Here is a 26,563-nt window from a genome sequence, read left to right as displayed (position 1 = left end):
GAGATAAAAGCTAGAATACATGCTGGCAATAGATCTTATCATTCAGTAAAACAGAAATATACAAGACAATCGTTAGACCTGTTGTTTTATGTAGAGCAAAAACCTGGAGCATAACTGACAATGATGCAAGAGTATGGTAAATCTTTGAAAATAAAACCTTCATAAAAGTCTATGGGAGCTGTAAGAGAACACAAGAGATGAATGGAAAGGAAGACATAATCAAGAAGTACAGGGCGGCCGTAATTAAATAGGAGGTGTTGCGAAAAATGTATTGGATAAAATTCAACCAAACTTGGTGTAAGTACATTCTGGAATATATGGTTTTGATTTACAGAAGATAAAAAAATAGTACAAAATTCTACCATGAGGAGAAGTTTGGTGCTATAAACACATGGTTTGAGATTAATTAAACAGTAATGGTTAGAAGAGACATAATCAATTTGCATGTTCATATAACTTATAGATGTGGTTTCATATGTCCTCTTTTCAGATGCTTTAAGAAAATGTCATTCACATCTGTGAATGACATTTTCTACAGCGAAATGCAACAGATCTGCATTGATTTGCCTCACATGCTGTGTTATTCTGTCTTTCAAGGTTACTAAATTAGCAACACTTCTTACACCACACGTTTCAGATGGGCCCACAACCATAAGTCACAGGGGTTGAGATCAGGCAAACAAGGTGGCCATGCTATGAGAACTGTACGACTAATCACTCTGTATTCTGTGAAGTGTTTTCGTAATATTTGCTGTACCGACAATCCAACGTGAGATGGTGCTCCATCCAGCATGAATATGGTAGAGTCAAGGCATCTTTGCTACTGCAGTTGCATAACAACAAAGCTGTGCTGCATCTCTTGATACCTAACAGCAGAGACATCACAAGTCACTGGTCCTGTTAGGTGGTGCAGTTCTTCGAAAAAGGACCAATAGTAAATGATGCGGTGAAATCACACCAACTTTGATGAGTGTAAGGGGGAGTCTGATGGAACACGAGAGTTATTTGCCGCCCAAATGCAGCAATTGTGTGAGTTAGAGTTAACACTACCATTCAAATAAAAACATGCCTTATCACCCCACAAAATCTTCCATGGCCATGCATCATCCATCTCCATTCAAGCTAAGAACATCAGGGCAAACTGCAGTTGAATTTCTGCATCACCACAAATCAAAGCTTGAGTATGGAAGATCTTACAGGGGAAAAAACCTTGGCATTCGACTGAGGATTTTCCACACAGTCGAGTATGTCATGCCAAGTTGTCTTGATATTGCCCGAGCACTGCTGGACCCTTGTGCATTATTCATTCCGCGTTCCATGATGGCAGTTGCAACTTCGTTAACTTGTTAAGGAATAATCCATTTGTGCCCTGGTCCTGGCCTCACTGCTAAAGATCTGCTATTTTCAAGTCATTTCTTTATATCCGCCAACTCCTCAGTAGAAACAGTGAAATCATGAAAATATCATGTGATTCTATCGCCAATTGTCTGTTGGTGGCAGAATTTTGTACTTTTTTTTTTCCTGTAAATCAAAACCCCATGTTCCAGAGTGTACTTACACCAAGTTTGGTTGAATTTCATCCAATACATTTTTGCAACAGGGCTGAATACCTTCTCTTTAATTTTGGCTACCCCGTATATGAACTCTATAGATCCCCACTTCTAGTTGATGAAATTAAAGCATGCAGATTATGAGATAGCTTTGACATGTGGAAAGAATAGGTGAGGAGAGAATAGCTAAACAAGCATTCAAGATAAAGTCTGATGGAAAGCAACCTAGAGGTAGACATGGATGCATTTAGAGGATATTATCCAAAAGGACTTGGCTGAGAAGGGAATTCAGAACTAGAAAGAAATGGAAGAAGTTGGTTCATGCAGCAAAGAATCTTAGAGGTTCAGCAAGCTGAAGAAGAAGCTGACAAGACATATTGAATAATTACTGCACACACCTGCATTCCCAGAATGAAAAGTAAAGTTCTACAAAACAAAAAAAACGGAAAATTAATTATTTAATAAAGAGATAGCAGAGAAATGGATGGAAGGAATATCTTGAAGACTTGAAGCAGAGATAATATGAATAGTGAAATTATCAAACCAGGATATGGTGATTTCAAAAAAAGGAAAATTTCTTATTGTTAATAAAGAGATAGCAGAGAGATGGAAGGAATATCTTGAAGCAGAGATAATATGAATAGTGAAATTATCAAATCAGGATATGGCAGTGAGAAAGAAAGTCTTGGGCAAGAGGTACTGAATAAAATTAAATGAGCAATTAATGAATTACCTAACTGGAAAACTGTAGGAACAGAAGAAATGCCTGTTAAAATTCTAAAAAATCTGGAGACACAACACAAGAAGCCTTATTTAAAGTGATTAGGCTAATCTATTAAGAGGGATAGGAAGCATTTGATTTCTATGAAAGATTGATGGTAACAATACCCAAGAAAGGGAATGCAACAGACTATGAATATTATTGAATTTTAAGTTTACTGAATCATGCCTCAAAGATCATATACTAAATATAGCAAAGCATAGAATAAAATCAAAAAGTGATGATATTATTATTATTACTACTTACACTGCTCTCCAAAAACTCAGGATGAACACTATTTCCGAAGATTACAACTGCAAATTCAGATGAATCATCTTGTTGCAATTTGTATAACTGATGGTTTTGGGTAGGATAAATGCGAGGGGTTGATGTCAGGAAGGGCATCCAGTCAGAAAACTTCAGTGCCGACTCAAACTATGATTATGAGTCGAAGAGAAAATGATATAAGGGCTAGGGCATACCCCTTAAGCGATGCACAGCCACATCACCCTACAGCTGTGAGAAGTGGACGAGGGCTACCGCATCAAGGGCGGGTGCGGTTAAAGAAGCGAGCCCAGCAGGTGGAGAGGATGTTGCGAGTGGGAACACTGAATGTTGGAAGCATGACTGGAAGGGGAAGAGAGGTGGCAGACATGATGAGGAAGAGGAAGTTGGACATTTTATGTGTGCAGGAGACAAGGTGGAAAGGGGGAAAGGCAAAGGAACTGGGAGATGGATATAAATTGTTCTACTCTGGAGCGAATAACGAGTGAAGAAATGGTGTAGGAATTGTGGTGTGTGGCAGAATGAAGGGTGAAGTACTGGACGTGGGTAGAAGGAACGACAGGATCATGCGAATGAAATTGGGTCTTGGAGAAGAGCGGGTGGTCGTATTATGTGTATATGCCCCGCAAGTTGGTTGTACAGCAGAGGAAAAAGATGAGTTCTGGAACGTGTTAGATGAAGAAATGAGGGAATTGGAAGAAAATGAGATGGTGATTGTCGGAGGAGACTTGAACGGGCACATAGGAAGACAGAATAGAGACTGTGAAAGGGTGCATGGTGGCCACGGAGTGGGAATGATGAACCAGGAAGGAGAGAGGGTTGTGGACTTTGCAGTAGCGTTTGATCTGGCAATTGTGAACTCGTTTTTCTTCAAGAGGAAAGAACATTTGATAACATTTAGAAGTGGTAACAACAGCTCACAAATTGACTACATTTTGACTAGAAGAAAAAATCTTAAGGTTGTGACAAATTGTAAAGTAATTCCAACAGATCAAGTAGCACAACAACACCGACTGCTGTGCGCATACTTTAAAATAAGATCGAAGATAAGAACTTCTGGTTGCCATGGGATGAAGACAATTAAGTGGTTTCGCTTAAAAGAGGAGAGTGTGAGGAATCGTTTTAGGGAGAGAGTGTTAGAGAGGATTTCGGATGGACTGGAAAGTGTACAAGATTGGTGGAAACATAATTCAAAAGTAATCCTGAGCTGTGCAATCGAGGTGCTTGGTGAGACATCTGGAAAGATTAGAGAGCAGAAGGAGGGTTGGTGGTGGAATAATGATGTACAAGTGGCAGTGACAGCTAAGAGGAAGGCAAAGCAGAAGTGGGAAAAAGAGAGAAAGCAAGAAGCCAAGAGAGTTGTAGCACAGGCGAAGGCCATGGCATATCAAGATCTGTATGATCAATTAGAAACAAAGAAAGGACAGAGAAAAATTTACCAACTAGCGAAATGTAGAAATAAAGCAGCTAAGGACATCTTACATGTGAGGCAGATCAAAGATGCTGAAGGAAGAGTATTATGGAGAGATGTGGACATAAGAAACAGATGGAAAATATACTTTGAGGGACTTTTGAATGAGGAAAATGCAAGGACTCACAGAGGAGATGGGCAGCCTTCTGAGGGGATGGTGCAGAACATCAGTAGAATGGAAGTGACGGCGGCCATGAAGAGGATGAGGAATGGAAAAGCGGTGGGCCCCGACAGAATTCCAGTGGAGGCATGGAAGGCACTGGGGGAAGAGGGTATTGACCTGCTGTGGGACCTGTTCATGAAAGTTTGCCAACAGGAAAATATACCCGAGGAATGGAGGGAGAGTACTCTTGTTCCCATCTACAAGGGTAAAGGGGATGCACAAGACTGTAAAAATTACAGAGGAATAAAGTTGATGTCCCACACAATGAAGATCCTAGAAAGGCTTCTTGATGGTAGATTGTGGGAGGAGGTGGAGATTGCAAAGGAACAATTTGGCTTCATGCCTGGTAGATCAACAACAGATGCTATCTTTGGGTTACGACAGATGATGGAAAAATATCGAGAGAAACAAAGGGAGCTACATCTGGTATTTATTGATCTGGAGAAAGCATACGATAGAGTGCCAAGGCAAGAAGTCTGGAGGTGTCTGAGGGAGAAGAAGGTGCCGGAGAAATATGTCAGGTTGGTGCGGGAAATGTACAGAAATGTGAAGACAAGTGTTCGGACCTGTTTGGGACAGACAGAAAGTTTTCAAGTAACAGTTGGCTTGCATCAAGGGTCAGCATTAAGTCCGTTTCTGTTTAATATTGTGATGGAGGTGGTAACAGAGGAGGTGAGAGAAGATGCACCTTGTACAATGTTGTATGCAGATGACATCTTGCTGTGTGTAGATTCAAGAGAAGAAGCGGCAACTAAACTGGAAAGATGGAGAAAAGTACTGGAAGAGAGAGGTATGAGACTGAGCAGAAGTAAGACAGAGTATATGTGTTGCGCAGTGGGCAGTGGCCAGGAGACAGATCTGGAGCTGGAAGGAAATGTCATCAGGAAGGTGAGAGACTTTAGATACTTAGGTTCAACAGTGGAAGAAGATGGAGGAGCTGAGAAGGAAGTGGGATGCAGGATACAAGCAGGTTGGAGGAACTGGAGGGAGATGGCTGGAGTGTTATGCGATAAGAGGGTGCCGATCAATCTGAAAGGCAAAATTTATAGGACAGTAGTGAGGCCAGCTATGACATATGCTATAGAAACTGTGGCCCTGAGGAAAAATAACATCAGCAGGATGGAAGTAGCAGAGATGAGAATGCTTAGGTGGATGTGTGGTGTGACCAGAGAGGATCATCTGAGAAATGACTATGTCAGGGGAACAGTGAAAGTTACGAACTTAGGAGCGAAAATACAGGAGGCAAGGTTGAGATGGTTAGGTCATGTGATGAGGAGGGAGAACGAATATGTGGGAAGAAGGGTCATGCAGATGGATGTGCAAGGAAGGCGGAAGCATGGGCGGCCAAAGAAGAGATGGAGGGAGCTGGTAGAAGAGGACTTGAAGATGAAGAACTTGGATGTGGTGACAGCCCAAGACAGGAAGGTGTGGAGGAGACTCATAACAAACAGTGACCACTTAAGTGGGAGAAGCTGTAGAAGAAGAAAGAAAGATGGTTTTGGGTAGGAAGTGAGTACACATTCAAATTTTCAAATCGCACGCAAAGGGGGTCACTTGGTTGCACACACAGGATAAAAGGCAGAAAGCTGTGCTAAGTGAATTGTGTTTGAAGGAAGCTCTTTTTATGAAGGAATAAAGTTGCAAACTTAGATGTCTTGTAATGCCTCAAAGACATCATCTAGATGATTTCATATGGAGAAGTATTATTGGGAAGCTTGAAGGCTGCAGAATTACTGATATTGTCAGAGAGTTTGGAATGTAGCATTGTATCCAGGCTCCTGGCAGCTTTCAAACCAATGGAATACGTTCCAGACATTTTCTAAGAGGTCACCCTTACTTGAGCATGAAGATAGATTTTTAGTTATAAAACCAAACATAATCAACACTCCACGGCAAGTCAACTTGCAAGTCGGCTCCATTCAAGCAGAGGTATGTGAATATCTTGACAAAATGTGGCAGGATGTCTGTGATAAGGATAACTATATGTCCAAAGGCCTGTAATCCGTATCCCTTAATCCACAGCTCATCGTAGAGCACATTTTCAGTGGTGTTGTATCCATAAAAATTGGACAATACACCAAGCAGCTAATGTACTCTTTTCAGATGAGAGTCGTTTTAGTCTTTCCTATGATTCAGACGATACTTCAGTTGGAATATGTCTATTGCAGTTCAGGATGGACATATTCCATACTGAAATGTCTCTCTGCATAGTTATATGTAAGCAGTGTACATTAATTCCTTAACTATGTCTTTTAGAAATTTGTAACTTTTGCCAAAAATGTATTGCAATTTAATTTGTACGAAATTTATAACAGATTTTTAGTGTAATATAATTTATTCATATGCTTGCAATAAATTAATGTCATCTCACTGTAGTCATGAAACTTTTTTTCATATATGGGTAAAAATTGTAGTTCATCCTTAGCTTTTGGACATCAGTATATTATACGGGCACCTCCATGGAGTCCAAAGGCTCATCGTGAGATACCCAAAACCATCTGCACAATATATCATTCCTCTCCTTGAACCCGTTAACAGACAAAGCACTCACAACTCTTGCAATCCCTTCCGCTCATTCACAACTCTCCAAGCAAAAAATTTAGTCCTCACACCCCCTTACTAACTGGCCCCCTCTAGCGAAATGATGAAAAATTTTCCTTTTATCAGTCCTATAAAACCCTTTAAGCAACTTAAATGTTTCTATCATATCCTCTACTTTTCTCCTATCAACCAACTTCTGCAATCCACACACACACACTCAATCTTTCCTCATAGGGAACATTCCACAGACCACTCGCAATCTTGGTCACTCCTCTCTGAATCTTTTCCATGCTTTCTCATCCCCAAGAATCACAGGAAACCAGACCTGAGCACAGTAATCCAGATGTGGACGTATTAAGGCTTCATAAAGTGGAATAACAACTTTCTTATCTCTATTTGTTAGTGTGCTCTTCAATAGCCTTAAAGTGAGCTACTTTAGCAACCTTAGCAATATGTCCTCTAAACTTTGACTCTACCATCACTACCTCTAAATCGCTTGCTTCATCCATTTCCTGGAGTACAGTTCCATCAATGCTGTACTCAGCTTATAATCAATTTATCCCAAAATGCATAACTTTACATTTCTCCACATTAAATTGATACCCATTATCTTTTGCTTGTTGTGTTTGTATACAAATGCTAGAAGTGTAAAAAACAAGGCAGATGAAATGGTTGCACTAATTGAGTCTGTTCACCCAGAAATTGTTGGAATAAGTGAGACATGGTTAGATGAAGACGACATCCTGACAGGAATAGAGATGGAAGGGTATGATGTGTTTCGGGAGGATAGAAGGGGTAAAAAGGGAGATGGAGTGAGTGCTATTGATGATAGAAAAAGAGTTATGTCTATACAAAGTAGAAATGCAAGAGAGAAATAGTGCCAGTGGTTTTGAGGCAGTATGGTGTGAAATAGAGGTGAATGGAATGAAATACTTTGTTGGATGTTGTTATAGATCAGGTATTGTGGATGGCAGTGACTATGAAATATATAATCAAATTAGCCAAGCAAATAAGAAAAGAGTAATCATTATGGGTGACTTTAATTATGACAATATAGACTGGAATGGTGAGATAGCAGCTGGAAGTAAAGAAAATTAGTTTCTTGAGTTTTTGAGAGATAACTACCTCAGACAGTATGTAACAGAGGGCACATGAGGATTGAGGGTCTTTTTTGTCATCTCATCAGAGGATGTAATTATAAATGAAGTGTCAAATCACCCATCAATTGGTGAGAGTGACCATGAGCTGATTACCTGGGTGGTTGCCAGCAGTGTGAGGACCTCTGTAAGAAATGGGTATACGTGGAACTACAAGGGGGGGGGTGATTATGAAGAGACATAATCACCCCCCTCAGGAGATAGCTTGCAGGTATAGCATGGAATGAGGAGTTAGCTGGAAAAGAGATCACTGCAGCTAGTGGGATTTTCAAAAACTATCTAGTAGATGCAATGTCTAAATGTATTCCAAGGATGAGAAGGTTAAATAAGGTTGATGTGAAATGGATGAATAAAGAGATTAAGCATGCGATACAGAGAAAAAGGGCATTATGAAGGCAGCATAAGAGAAGTGCAAATAACCAATTCCATGAGGACTACAAAGACCAGGCAAGGGTGCCTTGGTTGGTGAGGGTAGCTAAAGAGAGATATAAACAGCAGTTTATACCTCTCTTGAGGTATAAACTACTGTTTATACCTCTTTATATATCTAATGAAGCCAAAAAGAATCCTAAGGAGTTCTTTCGATATGTAGCCAGAAAAAGAAAGAATGATTGTGGAAGGATGACATTGATTGGAGAAAATGGTATAAAGACAGCTGCTGCAGAAGGTGTGGTGGAGATACTTAATGAGCAGTTCATAAAGATCTTTCAATCTTGTGAATGTGACTTCATGGAGAGATTGAGAGCAGTTGATGTTGAGGAAGAGAGACTAACTAAGCGAGTAAGATGTGTATGGGGAGTTGAGTAAACCAGATGCAAATAAGGCTGTGGGACTTGATAATATATCACCACGTATTCTAAAGGAGTGTGCCAGGGAGTTGACATCTGTCTTGATATATTTTTTTTAAAACGAGTCTTGCACTGGGTTAAGTTCCTAAGGAGTGGAAGAAGGCCAAGACTGTACCACTTCATAAAGGAGGTGATAGAACTCAAGCATCAAACTATAGGCCTATCTGTGTGTCAGGTGTTGTAGTTAAGTTTTTGGAGAAGCTTGTGAGAACTAGGATCCAGAATTGGGTTGACAACAATGGTATTATCTTTGATGGAACATGGATTTGCTAAAGGGAGGTCATGTTTTAGTAATCTACTTATTAGAATAAGGTGACTCCTTCCATGGACAGAGGAGAAGGATACACAGTAATATACAGTACTTAGATTTTGAAAAGGCTTTTGATAGATTACTGCATGATAAGTTGATAGTCAAACTAGAGCAGATGGGGTTGTATATTAGATTGGTGCATTGGATTGGAGACTGGCTATCTGATAGGTATCAACAAGTTGTGTATGGGGAAGCAATATCCAGGAAAAGGAAAGTTACTAGTGGTGTGCCTCAGGGGTTCTGTTTTAGGGCCATTGCTGTTTAAGTTGTATATTAATGAGATTGGTGAAGATTTGGATGGAGATATTTAGTTGTTTGCAGATGATGCAAATTTGGGATGAACCATGCAGAGTAGAGAAGATATTGTAGCCTTACAAGAAGACTTGAATAAATTGAGTGATTAGGCAATGGGGACGCGAGTTCAATGTTACAAAATGTAAGGTTTTAAAATTTGGAAAACAAAAATGGGATGCAAAATTTATGCTTGGTGGGATATATTGTCAGGATCTGAAATTTAGGGGACACATAGCCAAAATTGTGAAGACAACACAAAGGCTTCTGCGAATGATACGGAGGACACTGACTTGTAGAAGTAGGGAGATTCTTGTTCCATTGTATAAGGCTTTGATTAGGCCACACATGGACTATTGTGCCCAGATTTGGTCACCTGGTTTTCAGAAAGATGAAACGTTGGAAATGGTCCAGAGGCGACTGTCTAAGGTAGTTTCTAACCTCTGGAATGTCAAGTATGAGGAAAGATTGAGAGGATGCAACTTGCTGAGTCTGGTGTACAGGAAGAAGAGGGAAGATATGATAGAGACCTACAAGTTAGTAAGGGGTTGTTATAGGATCAGTGCTGGAGAGGTTCTACAGAAAATAGTGGGAGAACCAGAGTTCATCCCTGGAAACTGTATAAAGAGGGTGTGAATAGGCGGAGTGAGGCAGGTTTTTTCATGCAGAGTTATGAATGATTGGAATGCCTTGTCTGAAAGTGGGGTGTTTGCAGAGAATTTGAGTGTGTTTAAACCCCATAGAGTCAAAGTTTGACTCCATGGGGTCTTGGGTAATAATAAAAATAATAATAAATATTGACAGCCTGTTTAAATCATCCTGCAAACTCTTCACATTGCCTTGATTAGCTATTACTCTACCTAATTTTGCATCATCAGCAAACTGAATATTTCCTTTCAAGTTATTTCCTATATCATTTATGTATAAATTAATCAGTAGTGGTCCCAGCACTGAACCTTGTAGTTTAAAGATCTGTTTTTGCCACATAAGTTTAAGCAATTTAATGTTATTTAGATAATCAGTTTGGATTCCATAATAGTAAAGAAACTAGAGAGGCAATACTAGTCTTAAGAACAATAATAGACCGAAGAACTCATGTAAGTAAAGCTACGTACATTGCTTTTATAAATTTGGAAAAGGCATTTAATAATGTACAATGGAATATTTTTTTTTTTTCTTTAAATAATGAAAGACATTTGAATAGACTTGAAGAGATGGAAGACTGATTAAGAAATTGCATACCAGCCTAAACAAAGATAAAAATACAGGAAAATGAAGCAGCTGCCAAAAAACAAGGTTGTGTATTGTTACTGTTATTTTTCAACATGTATGTATAAAGAGAATACATTGAAATTAAAGAAGGACTGAACAGGCTAAGTGTAAATGGTGGGTAGATACATATAATATGCTTTGCCAATGATATAGCTCTCTGTTAGCTTTCATCTGATTATGGATTTAAAATAAATGCAGCAAAAACTAAAATAGTGGAGACAGTTGCAAAGGAATAAAATAAGATAGAAAAAAAAAAAAGTGAGTAGAAGTAAGAACATTGAACAAGTAAAATCATTCACATATCTGGAACTATTCAAGAAGATGGAAGTTAGAAAATCAAAGAAGAATTTCTATGGCACAAGAACTATTAAAGAAAAAGATCACTTGTTACAAAGTAAGATAAGTAAAGACATGCTTAAAAGATTTATAAAAACATTTCTGCAGCAAATATTCTTATATTATTTTGAGACTTGGACTATAACATCAGAAGGCTGGAAAAGAATTGAAGCATTTGAAATCTATTGTTAGATAGTATTGCTAGGAATAAATTGGAGAAAAAGATAAGAAGTCTTGCATGAAATAAAATAGAGCTGAATATTGAAGAAGACAATCATAAAAAAGATGATGAAATGCCTCACACATGTGAAGACATAACGAAAGGATTATAAACTTGTTAGAAGGGAAGATACCAGGGAAAAGAAGAGGACAGCTGACATATACATTCTTAGATGAGGTATTTATTGGGTTGGCAAATAAGTTCGTTCGGTTTATGTGTTAGTACAAGTTTACACCACTTCGCCTATCGCTATTGTTGCGCTACCGTGCAGTTGAAAGGTGACATTTCACATAACTTTTCAGTGAATTTTTGTTACACACATGCCTACTTCAGTTGCGTGTGTGTAACATATTTTTAGAAATGAAAAAAAAATAACATACATTACCAGCATATTTTGCTTTTTTATTTCAAAAAAGGCAAATGAGCTGTGGAGGCCCATAAAAAAAATTTGCAATGTATATGGGGATGGTGCCTTAACATGTATACCAAAAGTGGTTTGCAAAATTCTGTTCTGGAGATTTCGATGTCAGCGATGCGCAGGTCGCCCGACCGAGGTTGATTTGAGTGTTGTGAAGGATATCGTCGACAAAAATCCATCACAAACAGTGCGGGAGATTGCTGCAGTACTGAACATATATACCATACAAGCATTGAAAACCATTTGCACAAGCTGGGATATGTTTCAAAACTCAGTGTTTGGGTGCCGCATGAATTGACTGAAGCCAATATGACTGCTCACATATCCATCTGTGATTCGTTGCGATGTCGCCAAGAAAACGACCCATTTTTGAAGCAGATTATGGACATGAAAAATGGGTTGTGTACAATAACGTGGTACATAAAAGATTATGGGGGGCACAAGAGCGAACGAACCGCCGCAAACAACCTCGAAAGCGGGATTGCACCCAAAGAAGATCATGCTCTCTGTGTGTGGTGGGATTATAAAGGTGTTGTCCACTACAAGGTGTTACTGTCAGGCAGAACGATTGATTCAACTGTCTATTGCTCACAGTTAACGCGACTGGCCGATGCAATTAGCACAAAACATCCTGAATTGGCAAATTGGAAAGGAGTTGTCTTTCACCATGACAACACCAGACCCCACACATCGTTAACAACCTGGAGTAAATTGTTACATCTTGCCTGGGATGTTTTGCCGCATCCTCCGTATTCACCAGACCTGGCACCTTCCAATTACCACTTATTCCGATTGTTGCAGAATTCTCTGAATGGGAAAACCTTTGCTAATGAGGAGGCTGTCAAAAGACATCTGGATCAGTTTTTCACCAGTAAACCTCAGGAGTTTTATCAATGCGGCATAATGAAGTTGGTGGACAGATGGCAAGAGGTCATTGATAAAGAGGGTCAATATATAACTGACTAGTATGTATTATATATATTAAATAAAATGCGTTTCATTCCCCCCTGAAAAACTGAACGAACTTATTTGCCAACCCAATAGTTTAATTGGAAGAGGTTTATGAACTACTGAAGAGGAAAGCTGGAAATAGGATGACCTGGAAGAATGAACTCTCCATAGTGACAGGGACTGTCCCTTAGAATGATGTGATATTGATATGGATCCCATTATGAAATAAAGTGGTATTAGACCTGATATCAATATTGGAGATATTGACTCAGCTCCATGATGTACTCCTAAACAAATTGAGCAGGAGACTGCAGGTTTCTCTAACTAAATTGAATAACATTTGTAATAAATCTTATTTGAAATTCTGCAATAAAAAGATCAAAACTATGAAAATAGGCAGGAACACTGAAGATGTCAACTGCATCCTGATTGGAGAATCTGTAGTGCAAGTAAAACATTTCAGCTATTTAGACACAATATTTATTAAAGATGGCAAACTAAGGTTGGAAATGGACAACAAAATTAGCAAAGCTGGTATAGCAGGGAGTCAACTAAATAAATTTATGAAATAAGAGAGAGCCCAATCAAAAAACTAAACTACCTCTATACAAGTGTTCAAACCAATTTTAACATATGGATCTGATAGAAAGATTGATTAAAAACTGAAGACTACAGATATGAGAGTTTGAGAAAAGATTAGGGGAGTAAATGCATGGAATCAGTGGTAGAACCAAATTAAAAATGAAGATATTAAGAAAACTTGACATTGTTAGCATTCAGGAATATGCAAGCAGAGCTCATTTAATGTGGTATAATCACTTCTAGGTGTATTGATACAGTAAAAAATGCCTTAGAAGATCAAAATATAAGATCTGGGGTCCTGATAGATAACAGATTATTTTGAAAGAAAATTGTTTTCCTCCTTTTTCTCCCATTTCCTTGACACTGAAACTTTTATATCATACTTATCAGAAGAAAATACCCTGATGAATTGCCCATTGATTACCTCAAATGACTCGGATACATCCCACGATCTGCCTTCTGCCCTTTGCAACTGGGTTGCCAGCTTTGTCTCTGGTCACTTACTATGAGTCATGGTGATGGTTTCCTCTCTTCAGATTTTTCTATCAGTGCAGGAGTACTGCAGTCTGTATTTTCAATCATCCTCTTCTTCTTACTGTATATAAATGATGTGCTCTCTCTGACATCAAATCCCATTCATAACTTTACCGACAACAGTGCACTGCATTCCTCCTTTTTATTTGACAAACCTTGTAGTGTCCAATTATTAGAAACCTGATCTGCAATAACCATTGTCCTAAACTCTAATTCCCTTGCTATACCCAAATGGGGTGAAGATAATCTTGTAGACTTCAGTGCCACCAAAACTCAATCCTGTAATCTCTTGCAAGAAAGATCCCACATTCCTTCTCTTCCCTTAATTTTTGATAATATCTAGATATCTAAACATGATCTGATTTCTCTTCTTGTGCTGATCTATACCTCCAGTTTGTGCCACATTGAGATGTGGCACAAATACATCTCAATCATAGCTTCTGAAGCTGCCAAAAAACTATATTTTTCCATTCAAGGCAACTTCTCACCTGTACAGATGCTAACACTGTATAAATCCAAATCCACCAACCATCGATTGCTGCTTGTGCTTTTGTGATGTGCACTGAAATCCACTGTAATCTGCTTGATGCTATCCAGAAGAGGACAATCCAGTTATTAATATCCACCCGGATCCACTACAATCCCTGTCTCATAGACATCCACTTTCTGCCTTATGTCTGTGCTACACATATTCTCATGTATAATTTTCTGTTGAACTAGTCACTATCATTTCCCACTTTCCTTTAAAAACCAACCACAAGAGCAGCTGCTGGTCAACATCTATTTACAGTCCAGCCCTTGACTCGCTGAATCAACTTCTCTGCATCTTCTTTCATTCCTTTTCAACTGAATCACCCCTAGCATGCTCTTTGTACTCCTCATGGAAGTGATTATTACCATTATTCATCAAAGTGTATACTATATCCAAAATTATTTCGAAGCCAAATTTTGTAAGTTGACCTGAGAGCTTCCAAGAATATAATCTTTGGCATCCCCTTAGCTTACACTACTTGAAAGACATGAGCACTGCCCAAGTGTCCATATATTCACCTTTTATTAGTATATTTGATAAATATTTCACTGGCCTGACAGCTGTTTCAAACTGGTTTGTTTTCAGAGACCAGGTAGAAACCTTAAGAGCAAAAAAAACTCGTTCAGTACTAAGGAAATTGAAATGTCAGAGAAATGTATTTTTTGTAAATGAACTCTTGGTCAGTGCGTAAAAGTAATTATTAAAGAAAGAGCCAAAAGGCTTCATTTCAACGATTTAAAATTACATAGGCAAAGTGGATATTAGATCCAACATTATTTCAAAGCCGAATGTTTATAGAAACCATGAAAGTTTCGTAAAGCTTTGAAAGGTTGCAAAAATACAATCGTAAGTTTTCTTTAGCAAGATGTCAACAGATTCCTCCTTTCTTCTTTCCCTCATATATGGCCCTGATATGTTGCAGGTCTTGTGACCTTTCATGAGTGGATAAGATAATTAAGTCTACCGGTTTCATTCATTAAGATCACTTACCATAATCATTCTTTTTTTTTTTTTTTTCTTGCCAGAACTCTAGGATTTTTATTGAAAAATTGGTTAATTTCTGTTCATTTATAGTATACTTTTGCTGTCCTTTCCAGCTGAATCACCCTGGCATACTCTCTGTTCATACAATTAATTTCCATTATTCTTGTGCTGTTTCTGCTGTGCACTTTTTTTTTTCAGATTGCATGCTCAGTGTCTTCCATTTTATATCTATCTTATTCCTTTTGACCTCTGGAATCCATTCAAGCATTGCTGCTGTTAAACAGCTCTTGATCCGATCTGTTCCTAAACAGCATTTATCTCCTTTCTGCTTAACTCCTCCATTACCCACCACATCTGGTGATCACCAGAACTCTAGGATTTTGATAATTCTTTCCAACTGGAGGGAGATGCAGCATCCCATTCACATCCTCTAATATGATCAGATCTAAGACTCGATCCTCATGTCCCATGTTACATACTACTTAAGGTAGTTGTCCCTCGACAACCAAGAAATTTGTTTTCCTTATTCTCATATTCTTTCATTCCTGTCTGTATTATCATAACTAAAATCATGCATATCACCTTCCTCTTGTTTACTATACTAAGTTGCCTATACATATCTTTAGCATTCTCCACATTCCTTGGACTTTAGCAACATCTGACTAAATATCTCTTCTTGTCAATCTCTACCTCACACCATACTGCTTCAAACCACTACCACTATTTCCCCCTTGCATCTCCATCTTGTGCAGACATAGTTTCTCTTCTATCATCAATAGCACTAATCCTCACAAAAACATTGTACTCCTCCATTTCTATTCCAGTCAGGATATCATCCTCCTCCAATATTTCACTTAATCAAACAATTTTTGGGCAAATGAAACATTTTCCTTATTTGTGATGTACCTAGCTATAAATCATAAATATTCATTTTTAGATCTATAACCATTCCTGCCCATACAACCTCCAAGTTCATGTTGGAGGTTTAATGGAATATTATCAGCACTGAGAAAGAATTAAAACAAACTTTAATGCTTCCAATATTTCGTCTCAGTCACAAAAACATCTTCAGGAATTACAAAATACTTTTTTGTAACAACACATGCAAATACAATTTTGAATGTGATAGAGGCCGATAATTAGATACATAACTACTTAACAATATTCATTAAAAATTACAAGAATATTTATAAAAAAATAACAATCTTACTTACACATGAGTTTCAGGGAATAAATTTTTGTTTGTAGCAATTTCTGCTGTGTGTTCTATTTTGGCAATCCCTTTGAATACTCCAACAGTAGTCGGCCATCATGTGAGAATCCCATCTTCCTTGGTACCAATCTTCCATAGTTTTTAAGTCTTGATGAAATCTTTCACCTTGTTCATCGCTTACAGCACCTAAATTCTCGGGAAATCTATCAAGATGATTATATAGGAAATGAAGCTTTAGGCTCATGTTGCAACCTAGGCAATGGAAATTTTCAAGCATTGTTTCCACTAGATCTTTGTAATTGCACGCTTTTTTGTTTCCAAGAAAATTATTCGCAACCATCGTAAACGAAGTCCAGGCCTCTTTTTCAATTTCGTTCATAGAGTTGATGAAATTTGGGTCTCTCATTAAAGTTCTAATTTGCGGTCCATCAAATACACAGGCTTTAATTTTTTCATAACTAAGTCGTGGAAATTTTTCACATGTATCGGAAACAGTCATCTTGTAAATCTAAAGCTTTAACATACTGCTTCATTAGACCTAGTTTGATGTGTAGAGGTGGAAAAATGATTTTTTCTCTGTCGATTAAAGGTTGATTTATAACATGCTGTTCTCCAACATTTAAGGATATTCTAAGAGGCAAATGTTTCTGACTCCAGTGTTGGTTTCTAGCTCGACTATCCCAGAAGCATAGAATCAGAAACTTGATATATATCCTCTTTTAAAGTCAAGTAAAAAGTTCACCATTTTAAGATCCACACAGATGATCCAGTTATGGTCTGTATATTTTAATAACTTCAGAACCTTTTTTAATGTCCTCATATGTTTCCTTTAAGTGGACTGAATAGCCAATAGGAATTCAGCCATATACATTCCCATTGTGTAGTAAGACACACTTCAGACTTCTGCTTGAACTGTCGATAAATAAACGCCACTCATTTGGATGATATTGTACAACACTCATTTCAGTTAGTAAACCTGACACATTGTTACAGTAAACAAACCCACACTCATGTTTAAGATATTGTACAAGATTACTTTCCCTGCTATGATAAAAAGTTATCTTCGTATCTTGCTCCAGTAAGTTTTTTTTTCATTTAATCTTGAAGCTAACAATTCCGATGATTCCTTTGATAGGCCCAAATCTCTTACTAAGTCATTCAATTCCGCTTGAGTAAAACGTTGCGGTCCAGAACTAGAAATTAAATTTTCATTGTCTAAATCAACATCCGGGTCTTGCTCCTCAAGAACATCTGGCATATCCCGATCATGCTCGTTCTCAAGTAAAGAAAGTCCTTTATAAATTGGCATGGCTATTTCATTGGAATGAGCAACTGGCCGAATTGCTGAGTCGAGATTTGGATACACAATTTTTTTCTTATTCTTCTTATTATAACCAGAAGTCTGAACTGAACAAAAATAGCAATCATCTACATGATTTTTCGGTTCACACCAAATTATTGGAATGCCAAAAGCTAATTTTTGGTGTTTTTCCTTGCTCCACTGTCGTAAATTTTCTACACATGACTTGATCTGCAAGTTTTACGTCAAAGTATGCAAAGTACACTTTCTTAACGAAATCAGTGATATTTGTTCTTTGACTAGGAACAGTAAAGCTGCGACAAATGTAGCTGAAGGAATCTACGCTATTGACACATTTTTGAGTAGTAGACATGATGTATTTTCTTCACTGCTGACTAACATGCAATTAACAAGACAAAAAAAAACCAGAGACTTTATTGAAACGTTATAAGCGCTTATCATACTTTCACGATCGATTAATGATTGACTGATTTCGATCGTTCTTTGTCTGCTATGACGCATATAGCATTCATTTGTTTTAGGCAGTTGTCATCGCCTACTTTTCATCACCTAAATGTATTAGGTCTTATCGGCCTCTCTCGCATTCAAAGTGTCAGTATGTGCCGTTGCAGATTCTTACGCATTTATTCATTTACTAACAAGCGAGAGCGGTGAGTGCTCCGATTCTGATCTGCGCACTGCTTTGAATAATAGGCTATATCTTCGGGAATTTTTCGAATGTCTTGATAAAAAGTTAGGAACAGATTTTTAAAAGTACATACTTTCAGAAAATAATATTTAAAAAATCGATTTTTTTGATCCTCTAAATAGTACTGCCTCCTTAAAACTATCAAAAACTTACAAATTAGCAAAAAGAAAATGCCATAGAGGAAAAACTTGATGTGATAGAGAAAAATGGGTTTGATATTTGAAATCAGCAGAAAAAAAAATTTTTTTGTTGGCCAGTGTTATCAGAGAGCCCTCTTTATATTCTAGGCCGCCTGCAACGCCCACAGAGGGTGCACCACCTAGGGACTTTAGTTTCACTCGTTGTTGTATTGTGTGTGTGTGTGTGTTGTTATAAAAAGTATTTTGAAATCCATGAAGATGTCTCTGTGACTGAGACGAAATATTCGAAGCATTAAAATTTGTTTTAATCCTTTCTCGGTGCTGATAATATTCCATTAAACCTCCAACATGAATTCTTCACAGCACTTAAGCCTCAACACACTCAACCTTTAAGTTATAATTTTTCCATTCATGCCGGTGCCACTCACTTTTATCACTACTTAATTTGTATATCTTCTCAGACTCAACTACTTCCCTTACATCTCAGGCCATCCCCATACACACATTCAGAGCAGCTTTGATTAAGACTATTGACAATTTTACACTCCTCACTGCTTTTCTGATCTCTAATATTTCCCTACTCTCATTTACTGATCACATTTTTGTGGACACTAGTCCATATTTTTAGTAGGATTCATGCTACCTTCTTACTTCTCTAATTCATTTGCTCTTCAGACACTTCCCAATTAGGCTAAACTATCAAAAATAAATAAAATATTACTGAGATGCAAATAATGTCGCCAATAACTTATCCTCCTCCTCGTTCTTAAGTATCTTCTCCAGTTTGGAGGTTAGCAATCATGGTATGCCAGAGTGTCTGATCCTCTGCCATTCTTTTGATCTCGTAATAGCTCTTGTTACATACCCATTCCTGTACATCACCAACCAAAGATTCTTGGTCTACCAGGATATCTTCTTCCTTCTAATTTTCCCTCCAGTATTTCTAGACATTTATCTGAATGTGTCCTGCCATCTTTAACTTTTTTCTTTATAAGGTCTTTCTTTAAAAACTTATCCTTACTTGAACTATTCTTCAATAATTTCCTCTAATCACTTTCTTGTGAAATGTGTTAAAATATTTGTGTGATCATTTTTAATTCATTATACCAAAAATAAATAATTTTTTTTCAAGCATTTGTCCCATTCACAGACACTCTTGATAAACTTTGCTTGCTGCAATACTTCTGCATGCATAATTGAATTATGGGATGCACTTCTACACCAGTCCACATTTTTAGTAGTGGCACTACTTTAGTTGATATTAATTGTAAATAGTAAACAGCAGTGCCATCATTCAACTATGGCATTTGAGCAGGGGGTTCACTATTGTCAAATGAAACTCCAGGTAGCAGATAAAAAGCGGCATCTTACATTTCAGACATCTCTCATTTGCTTTAATGGATTTGCTTTGTTTTTTACTTTAAAAAGAAATAATTGTCATGAAACTAATTTACTTGCATTGCTACTTTTAGTGTTCTGGTGTTTATTTTTATGATTGTCCTTGCTTGCTGTGAGAATGTCAGGAGGTCTTTCCCTATAAACTTCATTTGTCTTTTTGCCTTTGTAAGTATTGATTATAACATTTTTTTATGATAAAATATTGAATTTTATAGATAAAATGTAATTATCACCTGAAATGCTATTTTCTCTTATGAGAGAAGGTTGGTAGTATGACAATATGAATCTGAACAGTTCAGTGTTTGTTGCATGTTATATAATGTTATCTGTTATTGCTATCTCTGATTGCAATTCAAATACTTGTTTTAGATGAAGAGGTGTGCAGTTTTTACTTCATCAGTGTGTTACTTTTCTTTGGTGTAAAAGCAACTTTCTTTTTTTTGACTATGATTTTTGTATAATTTCTAATTTTATTCTATAATGTGAAAAATGAAGAGCCTCTGTAGTTCAGTCAGTATAGACGAAGCCCTTTGGTCGGAAAGACCAGGGTTTGATTCCTGTCAGTGATGTGAGGAAGATTTATCTGGTCTCTTTCGAAGAAAGGTAACTTAGCCAGTCTCATACGGAGGTAGAGGGTATTCCTCCTGGAAACTCGGTTTTTCATCCCTCAGAACAGGCAAACCAGCCAGCAGAACACACACAATTTATAGACAAGAATACTTAGAGATATAGGAGTAGCCACCTTATCCTCGTATTACGGTTAGGAAATCCAAGGGTACTTGGAGGGATGTGGACGCTTAAGTGCCTGTTAAAGCCACTGATGTAAATGAATGTGAAAAATGGAAGCAGTTGCACTCAAATTGAATTGTTACAATATTCAGTTTCCATTCAAATACTTGTGGTAGATGAATAGGTGACGTATCCATTATATTAAGAGCACTCATTTTATTAAACTCACTCAGCAGTTCTTGTACTGCTCTTAATTTGGATTAATTATGTGAAAGAATACATTATGTATGTGTCATATCATAATTAAAATGTTTTAGAAGTAGTCTATAATAAATTTAGTTTAATCCTTTATCCAAGTGTAAGCAAAGTTTGCACCTGAAGTATCTTCAAGACTGAGGCAACTCGTGGTAAAGGTGGACCAAGCTCTCATCACTTCTTGTCTTAGTATCTCCCATGCAAAGCAAATCTCCTTGTGGATATGTATAATGCTATGCATTAAGGGAAGGACCACTACCCAGAATGGTTTCGACCTTTATTGAGGTATCGTCAGTGGTAGCCAGACCCAGAGATGGCGATACCAAGGTGGAAGCAATGAGAAGTCATATTTATCTATACGAGTTGCCAAAAGGTGTCTCACCTTATTATTAAATTACTTTGGATTTAGAGAAAGATGTTGGAAGTTTTTTCCCACTTGGTTTGACTATAATAAATTTAGTTTAATCCTTTATCCAAGTGTAAGCAAACAAAGTTTGCGCCTGAAGTATCTTCAGAACTGAGGCAACTCATGGTAAAGGTGGACCAAGCTCTCATCACTCCTTGTCTAAGTATCTCCATAATGCAAAGCACATCTCCTTGCAGAAATGTATAATGCTATATACATGCAAGGAGATGTGCTTTGCATTATGGGAGATACTAAGACAAGGAGATACTAAGAGTGATGAGTGTTTGGTCCACCTTTACCACAAGTTGCCTCAGTCCTGAAGATACTTCAGGCACAAACTTTGTTTGCTTACACTTGAATAAAGGATTAAACTAAATTTATTATAGTCTAACCAAGTGGGAAAAACTTCCAACATCTTTAGAAGTAGTCCTTCATCGTTGGAATCCTACACATATGAAAAGTATTGGACAGTGCTTTAGACTTGATGTATTAAGTTTGTAACTGTACGATCTGTTTCTGATTGGGTATTAAAAGGTGATAGTACTTAACCTTCTCTGAGAATCAGCCAAGAGAAAATTAAGCTGAATTGGCCTGTCATGGCCATCCAGCCTAATGCATTAATAGGCTGAATGACCTCACATAAACCTAAATGTTGTGGTTTTTAATCATATCTGCACAGTCTGTCAAAGGATATACATATTGTGCCTGTTAAGTAATGAGACAACAATTATTATATCAAAAGGAAGAACTATATTTGGAATTGTCAATTACATAGATTCCAAATAATCTTCCTCCAACTCTGTTCAACGTTTACGTCTGTTGTACAGGTGTTTGAAGGCACAGTAGAAGTCATGAATGGGAACCTCCTTCAGTCTCTCAGTCATACCACATTGGGGATGTTCAATCACATAGATAGACTTCGAAGACAGGAACTGCTTCACAGGCAGTTCACAGTGTGCAGGTACTTTGTTGTGGAACAGTTCTTTCCTGACATTGCATGCAGGCATACAGATGTTGTCATGGGCAACAATTTCCATTACCATTTTGAGAACCATTCAGTTGCATAAAATGTTTGATATCCAGAAGTTAGGGAAATTGTTGCCCTGTCATGGGCAACAATTTCCCTAACTTTCACCACATTTTCATTTGTCCATGCAGAAACTGATTTACAGTAAAATTTCATCACAGCTCTTTGCTCCATAATGCAGCTTCTAACACACTCTTACTTCAACAGTTGCCACATGAAAACTGCTGCATCACCCAACTTGAAAGTTGCACCTGTGATTACAACACACTCTAGTGGTCAAAATTATAAATATGTTTGTTACTTTTATTCAAAGGGCTGTCCTGTAAAAAAAAAAAAAATCAATCTCGTTACTTAATGGGCACACTATGTATTCTCTGACTAGTTTGTCATTCTGTGGAATGAAAATACTTTGCAGAAGATGCTCTCCACCTCAACAAGAGATGATTGACTAACTCATCTTTACTTGAAAAGCTGCTTATAAAGTTTCTCACATTCTTAGGTGGAATTTCAACTGGGATCTTTCCAACAAAGGGTGTATGTTGTTTGTAAAACACTTTTTATAATTTCTAACCCATGAAAATTTGTTAAACTCGTATACATTAGTACCATGGGAGGGCTGAGTGATTTTTTTTTTTCTGTTTAATGTAATATATATATATATATATATATATATATATATATATATATATATATATATATATATATATATATATATGTATGTATGTAGGTATATGTAGGTATATATATATATATATATATATATATATATATATATATATATATATGTAGGTATGGTCTCTGGTAGTAATAATATTTTTTTGTATTTTATTTTCATAATCCAGAAACCAAACATGAAACTTTTTCAGACTTCCAGTAAGCATCATAGTGGTGCTCACAATGGGCCATGAAATTCATATCCTGCCTAATGACAATTGCAAACATCCATCCCACAGATCTGAACCTGCAGCCTATTGACTGGGGAGCAGATATGCAAACTACTTAGCCAGCTAGAACAAAAAAGCAGAGCATGATTACTAAGTCTTCTGAGCATCATAGTATCTATGTTTGGAACAGATTTTCTGAAGAAGTGTGCAGTTTTTACTTCATCGGTGTGTTACTTTTCTTTAGTGTTTTCTTTCTATCTAAAGTGGCCGGGTAGGTAACGATGAGGATCCTGATCTATAATGTATTCACTGTTATACCCAGTTTAAGGGTGCTAAGACAAAGGCACTGGTGTTTTAGAGATACTTGTCATCAATGTGTTGGGCAAATTCACACTAGAACACAAGGATAAGGAAATAAACTTTTAATAGCCAAATATTTCAACCTAAAAATTACAGATCATTGTTACTTTCATAAGGCTAGTTGAATACAGAGTGGATTATTTAAAATACTGAGAACTGTGATCTTATAAATTCAGCAGCATGAGTGGATGGCAGAAGAAGCATTAAATTATTAAAAGAAATTGTTTGATTTAAATGGGACTTCTCCATATCTTAAATAGGGAGAAGCAGTCATTCCAATTCGGGTTCAGACAGAGCAAAGCTTCAGCATGCTCTCAAAGCAAATGTTTGAACTTGTGGCAGCACCAATAAAGTAAGCATGTTTCAGACTAGAGGATATTGTGGTTGGTATCAATTTCTATGTTCTGCTGGATCAGATATTTTTAACAATATAAGATTGATGTTGTAATCTTTTTTGCCACAGAACGTCCAGTTTGTCTGAAGTAAGAAAGGTGAGTGACAGTAACAAGGAACTTAGTAGATGTCAGGAAGAGAAAGAGATCATTTATCTTTAGAAGATAAGTACCCCAAGGAGAGCTTCTTGAAAGGAATGAATGCAGTCATTAGATTGATTTAATGATTTTTGAAATTGGTTCAGAGATACCAGAAACATATGGGTTAGAAAGCCTTCGTATCGTTTCATGGTTGTTTGATGAGGAGGCTTGTAGGAATCAAAAACACATTGTTATAGACCATTTTGAGAAGCCATTCAGTTGCATAAAATGTTTGATATCCAGAAGTGCTTGCTTTAGCTGTTGTGGTTTAGAGTATACAGTCCGAGCATGATGTAACAGTTTTTATGATTCCAGTATTTTGAGAAGGATAAACCAATTGCTGTTGTATGCTGCATCCAGTGAAAGTAGTTTTGCAATAAACAGAAGTAGTTCACCTGAAGGAGGAGGGCAAGATGACTAGGAACACTAGTTTGTTTTCCTTTTCTATTTTCATAGTGAAGATCCTTATCCTGATCTGATTAGTCTAGCATTAGACCAAAGTGCATAACTTTAAATTTACTAACACTGAACTGACAGCCATTTTCACATGCCAAGATATCACCACAAGTAAAGTGGTCAGTAAGATGTATTATTCCTTATCATTTCTTGACTCGAAAAGTTGCATGTTTGGTCTCTAAAGCAGTTTCCTGATTACAAGGGCATGCTTTTACTAATAAATGAGATGGATATCTCTATGCACCTAGGAAAATAAAACGATTCAACTACCATTGTACTGGACATAGTAGAATTTAACACCTTGGATATTTTTTTTTTCCTGAAGAGAGAGAGAGAGAGATGGACAAATAAAGGTACAAAAATATAAAGTTTAATTTTTAAAAAAATATCCTAGCCCACCTATGCTACTAATGTATATAGACTTCATGAGTGGGAGTCGCATTATATATATTAAAAAAAAAAAAAAAAAAAAATCCAGAGCAACTCCATGCAACATCAGTTAAAGAAATACCAATCACAGCAACCCTTCACAAAACAGCTTCTCTGAGGAGTAATATCAGAGTAGGTTCTTCTTGATATTCCTGATAAGATTTGGCCCAAATTAAATAATAAGGAATGACAGGCACTGGAATGCTCATATGTAAAGATAGTATCCTATTACCAATAGGAATGTCATCCTTACATTTAACACTCTGAAATTCTCAAGATCAGTGAAAGCAGTGTATTTTAATCGATCTGTCATACTCTATATCCCAAACCCTTTGGACTACTTTGAATGTCAGAAATAGTCATGTTCAGACTGCCTGTCACAGCTCTGCCATCTGTGCCCAGTGTGACACAAAAAAGAGCATGAGAATAAAGACTAAGTGTGAAACACCCAAATTCCTAATTGTGTGGGAGAACATCTAGCTTATTTCCATTCATGAAAAGAAGATTCAAAAGATCAAGATTGAACAGAACATACCACATTGGTGGGCATAGAGGAAGTATATCACTACATCTAGCATAAAGGAGACATTAACCTTGCATGATTCCCATCTTATCACATCCACATAATCTCTGAATGGTATGATTATACTTGCAGTTTCAATAAAGCAAATCAAAGAACAAAATGAATATAGTCTTGCTCCCAAAAACACATACCAAAAAATGATTGCACTGCACCAAAATATGCTGGTTAGAAAAATATCGAAATGGCTTCTCAAAGGATAAAGGGCATGCTTCAAGATCTACCAATAGATGAGATGGATACCTCTATGCACCTAGGAAAATAAAACCATTCAACTACCCATTGTCCCAGACAGAGTAGAATTTTAACACCTCGGATTTTTTTTTTTTTTTTTTTTTTTTTTATTATATCTGAAGAGAAAGAGTTGGACATTGGCCATCTACAATTCCCAAAATCCAAGTTTGATGAAAACAAAACCTCACAATATCAGAAACCAGACACGTTCTCTCTCTCACACACACACACAAAATATCCTACAATAAAATTGTCACGGATTCCACCAGAATACTGACATCAGTCTTGGATATCACAATAAGAAAATAGAATAAGCTGAATGATTCATGTTTTCCTCATTATCATAATTTAATTTTGTAATTGCTTAACTCCTATCACTGAAATAGTGAATTATGTTACATTGTAAACAGAGGCTACCATAACTGCAACACCAATAAACATCCTCTCAGGTTCCACCTTTCCCTAAACTAATGATGAATGCCATCAACCAAGAAAGCCTGGAACAAAGTTTGGGGTATTTTCCACAGATATATCCCCAAAACAGCAATTGTGATAGCTCTAAAATGTGCTCAGGTTTGAGCATGATATGTTCATCTCAGAGCCAAAATGACTCCTGGATCCAGCTAACACCAAAGTAGTCTGGGATAAAATCTGGAAAATGGGCAGATATACCACCCACTCACTATAAATCCTGAAACTCAGTGG

General features: G+C 37.1%; 1 protein-coding gene across 2 annotated transcripts in view; it reads left to right on the top strand.

Moving 5' to 3' along the window:
- LOC150099389 (protein lifeguard 1-like) overlaps nucleotides 1-26,563 on the top strand; it is a 260,287-nt gene that overhangs the window by 95,909 nt on the left and 137,815 nt on the right. For both annotated transcript variants that reach the window (XM_090403359.1, XM_090403360.1), the window contains exon 5: nucleotides 20,040-20,130. In XM_090403359.1, coding sequence (XP_090259485.1) covers nucleotides 20,040-20,130 — 91 coding nt within the window. The remainder of the gene's footprint in view (nucleotides 1-20,039; nucleotides 20,131-26,563) is intronic.

This window comes from Typopeltis vanoorti, chromosome 14 (assembly GCF_054136105.1).
Source record: "Typopeltis vanoorti isolate ZY-2024b chromosome 14, IOZ_Tvanoo_1.0, whole genome shotgun sequence".
Taxonomy (NCBI): domain Eukaryota; kingdom Metazoa; phylum Arthropoda; class Arachnida; order Uropygi; family Thelyphonidae; genus Typopeltis; species Typopeltis vanoorti.
This window is presented reverse-complemented; position numbering and strand designations above follow the sequence as displayed.